The sequence below is a fragment of the Alexandromys fortis genome, unplaced genomic scaffold (assembly GCF_014885135.2).
Source record: "Alexandromys fortis isolate MF-2015 unplaced genomic scaffold, M_Fortis_MF-2015_v1.1 scaffold_42, whole genome shotgun sequence".
NCBI lineage: Eukaryota > Metazoa > Chordata > Mammalia > Rodentia > Cricetidae > Alexandromys > Alexandromys fortis.
Genome location: NW_026067934.1, coordinates 6,500,724 through 6,508,775, shown reverse-complemented (window position 1 = coordinate 6,508,775; position 8,052 = coordinate 6,500,724). Strand labels below are relative to the sequence as shown.

General features: G+C 44.1%; 1 protein-coding gene across 1 annotated transcript in view; it reads left to right on the top strand.

Moving 5' to 3' along the window:
- Epcam (epithelial cell adhesion molecule) overlaps positions 1–8,052 on the top strand; it is a 15,012-nt gene extending 6,960 nt beyond the window's left edge. The window contains exons 6-9 of the mRNA XM_050146180.1: positions 1,323–1,424; positions 2,964–3,167; positions 7,258–7,302; positions 7,599–8,052. Of these exons, the coding sequence (XP_050002137.1) occupies positions 1,323–1,424; positions 2,964–3,167; positions 7,258–7,302; positions 7,599–7,640 (393 nt within the window). The 3' untranslated portion in view covers positions 7,641–8,052. The remainder of the gene's footprint in view (positions 1–1,322; positions 1,425–2,963; positions 3,168–7,257; positions 7,303–7,598) is intronic.

Sequence of the window (8,052 nt, the reverse complement as noted above, 5' to 3'; positions counted from 1 at the left end):
CCCTCCCTGCCCCCCCCCCCCCCCAACAGCCTTTTGCTGTCCTGGAAATCAGAGATCCTCCTCCTGCCTGTGCCTCTGAGTGCTGTTGAAGGCGTGCGCCACCCCCTGAGACAGCCAGTGATTTTCAGTGGTAGCTAAATGGATTTTAGCAACAGTTTAAATCCTGGGCACTTAATATGGAACCCAAGTTGCCTTCCTTCCATAGACTTTGAAAGCCTCAACTGCCCCTGAGAACCTGTACTGTCGCAACTATGCCTGACGTATACTGTCCTTATCCCGTAGGGCCTCTCTGGGACTGACTGCCTCAGCACATATTGCCATGGGCTGTCCTTACCCAGTGTCTTGCTTTCCTGTTGCTCTGATAAAATGTCCTGAACAAAGCAAGTTAGAAAAGGTTTATTTTACATTTGTGCATGTTGTACCAGTATGTGCGTATATATGTGTACCACGTGCGCCATGTGTTTGCCCAGTGTCCCAGGAGTTCAGAAAAGGAGGTGGTGTTATGCAGATGGTTAGTAGCTAGGAAGAACAACAAGTGCTATTAGCTGCTGAGCCGTGTCTCCAGCCCCCAAAGAGTTTATTTGAGTGGGGAAGTCAGTGCAGGAGGAACGTAAGCAGCCAGCCCTGTCCACAGTCAAGAGCAGAGAGAATGAATACATGCACGCCTTGACCACCTCTTTCCCTTTCTTTTCATTCAGTCCAGGCTGCAGCCCATGCCATGATACAGCCCACGGTCAGTGTGGGCTACACCACCTCAGTTAACATAATGAAGATAATCCCCACAGACTAGCCTACAGTCAACCCGATCTAGACAGTCCCTCATTGAGATGGTCTTCTCAAGTGCCTCAATGTTTGTTCTAGTGGACAATGACAGCTAACCATCCTTCCCAGTTAGCCCTTTCCTTAACTCTTAAAAAAAAATGTTTGTGGGCTGGAGAGATGACTCAGAGATTGAGAGCATTGCCTGCTCTTCCAAAGGTCCTGAGTTCAATTCCCAGTAACCATATGGTGGCTCACAACCATCTGTAATGAGGTCTGGTGCCCTCTTTTGGCCTGCAGGCATACACACAGACAGAATATTGTATACATAATAAATAAATATTTTTTTAAAAAATTGTTTGTATTGCTATTTTAGTCTCTTAAGATAGATTGGAAGACCTCTCAAAGATTTTAAATTACCAGTGATACATTTAATTATTCATCAATGAAAAGAGCTCCTGTGGGAATAGATTATGGAATATCAAATTCTAAATATTCTGACTGTTGATCAAAATTTTCATATATATTTTAATTATATTAATTTGTATTTTTTACTCCCCCAGTATGAGAATAATGTTATCACTATCGATCTGATGCAAAACTCTTCTCAGAAAACTCAAAATGATGTGGACATAGCTGATGTGGCTTACTATTTTGAAAAAGATGTAAGTATAAACTATGCTTATGACTGATTGTTGCTGTTTTTTAATATTTTTTTTTATTATATATACAGTGTTCTGTCTGCATGTATGCCTGCGGGCCAGAAGAGGGCACCAGATCTCATTACATATGGTTGTGAGTCACACCATGTGGTTGCTGGGAATTGAACTCAGGATCTCTGGAAGAGCAGCCAGTGCTCTTAATCGCTGAGCCATCTCTCCAGTGTTTGTTTGTTTGTTTTGAAACAGGCCTCTCTCTATAGCCCTGGCTGTCCTGAAACTAAAGGTATATATAGACTAGGCTGTCCTGTAGTCACAGAGATCTGCTGGCCTCTGCCTCCCGAGTGCTGGGGTTAAAGACATACACACCATGTCTGGTGTTTGTTCCTTTTTGAGACAGGCTCTCATACAGTCCAGGCTGCTGAGCTCTGTGTAGCTGGCTTTGGACTCCTGATCCTCCTGCTTCCGTGTCCTAAGTACTGGGCCCTATTAAAGAATAAAGAGAAGTAGCCATTCATGAAAGGAGGTGATTTTTCAGAAATGAGCTTTCCAAGGCGAGGGGCCGTGCAATCCTGGGGCTGTGACTGGGCTCTGAGGTAGAAGTGTTAGGAGGGACAGCGCATCATTCCGGAAGCCACTTTGTAAAAACGTTAGGTGTTAGGTGGGGCTGGAGAGGTGGCTTGGCAGTTAAGAGCATGCACTGCTCTCCAGAGGACCTGCGTTTGATCCCCAGCAAGCATATCAGGCAGCTGTCAACTGAAATTAAATTAAGAATAAAAATAAACCTAAAGCAAATGTAAAATAAAAGAATAGAGATCTACCCTGGATGGCACGGCATGGGGAGCAGGCCGACTCAAGAGCCTGAGAGAACCCTTTTATAACTCCTAGGGACTGTGGAGTCCAGTCTGGGAGGGTGGCATCTGAGTGGTTTGTTAGGAACAGCAGTGATGAGGAAGATGTCAGTCTCCGGTTTAAAAACATTTATGTGAAAGCCAGAGGTGACAGTGCACACTATATCCTGGCACTTAGGATCCTAGCACTCTGGAGGTTGAAGCAGAAGGACTAAGTTCAAGGCCAACTATTTATAAGCATATGTTTTTATTTATTGTGGGTTTTCTTATTGTTCCTTTTAGTGTGTGTGAGACAGAATCTTACAGCAGCCCAGGTCGACCTAGAATTCATGGTAGAGGGTAGACCTCCTGCTTCAGCCTCCCAAGACTTAGGGTTACACATGAAGGACATACTACCGTAATGGGAGTCATTACAGTCAGATGCTTCTTTGAGGTTTACTTTAGAATGCGTGGGCCTGGGAGGTGAAGCCACAGAAGAAGGAACGATGTTGCTATGGGTGGGACCAGGCTTCGTTTCCACCTTAGTGTATGACACTCCTGGAGTAAATAAGTGCTTCAGCATTTCACTGGCTCCGGGGTCTCCTCAAAACTGGAAAGCTTCTTAGCGGTTTTCCTCTGGCACGTAACTGTCATGTGATGACCAGTGCCCACGGCTGCTTCTTGTAAACGGTTTCCATTGTTTCCTCTGTTGTAGGTGAAAGGGGAATCCTTGTTCCATTCTTCTAAGAAAATGGACCTGAGAGTCAATGGAGAACAGCTTGATCTGGACCCTGGCCAGACCCAGATTTACTATGTTGATGAAAAGGCCCCCGAGTTCTCAATGCAGGGTCTCACGGCCGGCATCATCGCTGTCATTGTGGTGGTGGCATTAGCAGTCATCGCGGGGGTAGTTGTGCTGGTGAGTACAGAACCAGTCAGGGCTCGCTGAAGGGTTGTTCTTACGGGTGAGCGCCAAGAACTACAGCCACGTTTGCTGGGCAGCGCCATTCACGCCTTTAATCCCAGCACTGGGGAGGAGAGACAGGCGGATCTCTGTGACCTACAGAGACTACAGCCTGGTCTGTAGAGCGAGTTCTAGGACAGGCAGAACAGAGAAACCCTGTCTCGGAAAACCAAAAAGGAAAAAAAAAGTATCCACGTTTGAAAATGTTAGTGAAGGACTGTACTGCATTTCTGGTTCTTTTTTTACACAATAGCCATCTTCTATAGTCAGAAAGGATTACTCATAAGAATAAACCACCTCATAGCCTAGTTCCAGGGCCTTCAAGCAGCAGGTAGCCTTGAGTCCTCTGCAAGGAATTGGGCGCTCCTGCCAGAACACAGTAGAGAACTCCCAAATGTTCAGAGCCGGTCAACACAACACTGGTTTTTGGTTTTGGCGGTGCTGGAGCTCTGAGCTCAGGCTGCAAGTATTCGGGGCTATCACTATACCACTGAGCTACGCCTGACCCCAAAACAACACAAAAGTCAAGAGTAGTACATGTAGCAGTGATTCTAAATAAATAGCAAATCTGCACTGCGTACGGGGCCATAATCCCAGCATTGGGAGGTGAAAGCAGGAGTATTAGGGGTCCAAAGAAGGAGCTTTATCCCAGGGCTTTAAGGGTGCTTGGCATCAGGTGTTCTCATCAATATATCAGAATTCAGAAATCAATCTGAATGGGGTATGATGACATAGTTGTGTGTTATAAGCCCTTGAGAAGCTGAGGCAGGAGGACCAAGACTTTAAGGCCAGGGCCTGGAGAGAGGATGGATTAGTGGTTAAGAGCACTTGTTCTTGAAGACGACCTGGATTTAGTTCCCAGAACCCAAGTTCACAACCATCTGTAACGCAGTTTCAAAGGATCTGACTGATGCCTTCTGGCCTTTGTAGGTAGCAGGTACTAAAGGTAGTAGAATAAAATAAGTAAAAATCCCAGGTGGAATCCCAGCACTCGGGAGGCAGGCAGATCTCTGGGAGTTCGAGGCCAGCCTGGTCTACAAGAGCTAGTTCCAGGACAGGCTCCAAAACCACAGAGAAACCCTGTCTGGAAAAACAAAACAAAACAAAAACCGACTGTGGTAGAGCACGCCTTTAATTCCAGCACTTGGGAGGCAGAGGCAGGTGGATCTCTGAGTTTGAGGCTAGCCTGGTCTACAAATAAGTTTCAGGAAAGCCAGGTGTGTTACACAGAGAAACCCTGTCTCGAAGCTCCACTGCCCCCAGATAAAGAAAAAGATAGGGGCTGGAGAGATGACTCCGTGCTCAAGAGCACTGGCTATGAGAGGTCCTGAGTTCTTGAGTTCTGGGTGACTCACAAGCCATTCGTAATGAGATCTGGCTTCCTCTTCTAGCCTACAGGCATACATGCAGGCAGAAGACTGCATACATAATAAATAAATAAATCTCTCTTTTTTTTTTTTTTTTAAAGAAAAAGCAAGATTTGAAGGTGAATGACTACTTGATTTTAGTTCAGTATTGTTACCACACTTTTTCCCATTTGATAAAAAGAAACATTGAATTTCTATTTTACCCTCTGGGGGCTGCTTATGTTACCCACATGTATGGACAGGCATCTGAGGACATGGGAACATGAAAAGAGTTGGGCAATGCACTTCTGTTCAAATGTGAATTCCAGATGAATTACTGGATAGAATGGAAAATATAACATTAAATTAGTAGAAGGAATGTTGATATTTTGCAGTAAAAGAAACCATGTAATACAAGAAACTTAAAATCCATAAAAGGATATACTAATACATATTTGAGAATTAGATTTTAAGGCATCATGGTAGGCAAGTGCTTTACCACTCAGCTATCTCAGCACCTCCAGCTGTCTTTTTCCTTTTCTATTGACGGGACAAAACACATGACCAAGGCAACTCACAAAATGAAGAGTATATTGGGTGCTCCTGCTCAGAGTTCCAGAGAGCTAAAGTCCATGACCATCATGGTGGGGAGCGTGGCTACAGGCAGGCGTAGCGGAGAACTTATGTCTGCTCCACAATCACAAGGTAGAGAGATGGTGTGGGCTTCCGAACCGTCAAAGCCCAGTGACACCACCTTCTACAAAGGCACACTAATCCTTCCCAGCCAGCCAGCTCCACCAACTTTGAACCACACACTCAAGCATGAGCCTCTAGGAGCCGTCCTCATTCAAACCTCGCATCCGCCTTTTCTTTTCCAAACTCTAGCCCTGGTCAGCCTCAAACTCTAATCTTAAGCCTCAGCCTTCCAAGAGCTGGAATTACAGGTGTGAGTCATAACACACCTAGCTTTTTCTTTGTGTATTTTTATTTCAGGGTTTGTTTGTTTTCTAGCAGTGCAAGCATAGATTTAACAAAAAGGTCTCCAAGGGAAGAAATACTTTTATTTATGTGTTTGCTTATTTATTTTCTTATATGTATGTGTGTGGTATGCTTGGGTGTATGTTTTACATGTGTGGTGTGATATTTGTGTGCAAATGCCCATGCCCTTGTATGTGAGTGCATATGGAGGCCCAGATTAATGCTGGGAATCTAGGTTGGCGTTGAATTTCTAGGTTTGGTTGATCATCCCACTTTCCTGGGACTGTAGGAATGTTCCTCTATGCTCAACTAAAATTAAATATTTTAACATCTTGGGCTGGGCTTAGTGGCTCACGCCTAAAGTCCTGATCCTCAGGAGGCTGAGGTAGGAGGATTTGAGAGTGAAGTTGGTTTAGGTATCTACCAAAAGGAAGAAAAAAAATCACATTTTCATGGTAATGATATTGAAAAGTAAAAAAGTAGAAAATAGCTGGCCATGGTGGCACTCTGGAGACCGAGGCAGGTAGACCTCTAAACTCCAGGACAGTCAGAGCTACACAAGAAACCCTGTCTCAACAAAAATAGAAATAAGCCAGGAAAATATTTGTGACGCATAAAGTAAAATGGATATATGCACAACAAGTAAAGAATTTTTTTTAAAGGTTTATTTATTATGCATACAACAGTCTGCCTCCATGTATGCCTGAATGCCAGAAGAGGGCGACAGATCTCATTACAGATGGTTGTGAGCCACCATGTGGTTGCTGGGAATTGAACTCAGGACCTCTGGAAGAGCAGCCAGCACTCTTAACCACTGAGCCATCTCTCCAGCCCCAAGTAAAGAATTCTTACAAGTTGATGAGGAAACCTACAAAAATGGCAACCGGGCTGGCTGTGGTAGAGGACTTGTGCTCAGGCCTGGGGACAGTTTAATCCTGATCTCACAAGGTGGCCAATGAGAACTGACTCCTGAGGGTTGTTCTTCCGCCTCCACACACAGAGTGGAAATAAATGCAACAAAGCTAGACATGGTGGCATATACCTATTCCAGCAAGGGGGCTGAGGCAGGAGGATTATGAGGTCAAGGTTCTAGGCTATGTTTTAGAGCCTTGTCTTAAAACAACAATCTCCACCCTTTCATTAAAAATTGGTAATAGGTAGGGATAGATGGTTTAAAAAAGAGGAACTCAGTTGACAAATAAACACACAGAACAGACAGAAATGGAAACCAAAGTAGAAGTTCAATAAAGAAGCTTCACTGAGTGTGGTAGCACACACTTTCAATCTCAGTGCTCGCTCGAGGAGGCATCAAGTCAAGGTCATCCTGGTCTCCATAGTGAGTTCTAGGCCAGCCAGGGCTACATAATGAGACCCTGTTTCAGAAGAACCAACCAGCCAACCAAAAACCAAGAAGCACATTCAGGGTCATATATTAATGTTTTCTGTAACAATCTAGAAAGCAACCTGAGTTCATTAACTGGAGAATGGTTAGGTAAATGCATACACGAGACTATATCTGTGCTCAGTTAAAAGCTTTTGCTCCAGAAGGGTGCTTATGGTATTGATATAGCTCTTCAAAGAATTGGTTCTGTATGATCAGCTTTATACACCCTGCCCCAAACTTGTACACATGTGCTTACATGGGTTCAAAGCACAGATGTTCATTTTGGCCACTTTTGTCTGAGTAGTAGTTTCTAAAGCACTAAATGGTTTTCTTTCAGATCATTACTACGAGGAAGAAATCAGCAAAATATGAGAAGGCTGAGGTAAGCGGAGAACGGGATATGCTCATGTCTGTCTTGCAGTAGTCACCACCTCTTCCTGATACTTAAAAAAAAATGGATGGTGGTGTCCCACGCTTTTAATCCTAGTATTTGGGAGGCAGAGGCAAGTGGATATCTGAGTTCGAGGCCAGCCTGGTCTACACAGCAAATTCCAGGACAGCCAGGTCTAGGTCTACAGAGGGAAACCCTTGAGGGAGCGCGGTGACAAGCGGAACTTTTCTGAATGGAGATTGAAAGTTACTTAAATTTTCTTGCATGCTCCTCCCTTTCTGTTGCAGATAAAGGAGATGGGTGAGATCCATAGAGAACTCAATGCCTAACTGCTCGGCTCTGAGAATGGAACTACCAGAAGGAGAACTGGCAAAAGAACTCAGACAGCAAATGTACAAACATGGGACAAGATGAAGACCTTTAAAGGGCTACTGTCCTGTTAGTTAACATCACGTCTTTGTAATAGTGAAATTTATACTCATAAATATACAAGCAGCTTGACACTGGCATTACCAATCTTGAAATTAGAGAGGTGTCTTATATATGCAGGCCAGTGTGGAGCTCAGAACTTAGCCTGCATAGTTAAAATAATTTATGCTTACTATCGAGAGTGTGTGTCACAGACATTCCACGGGAGAGTATGATGACCAGTCTCTTTTCTGATTTAAGCTGCCTTTCTATATACCCGAGTCTTGTACATAATAAACTTTTTTTTAATGAAATAAAACATTTTAAAACTGA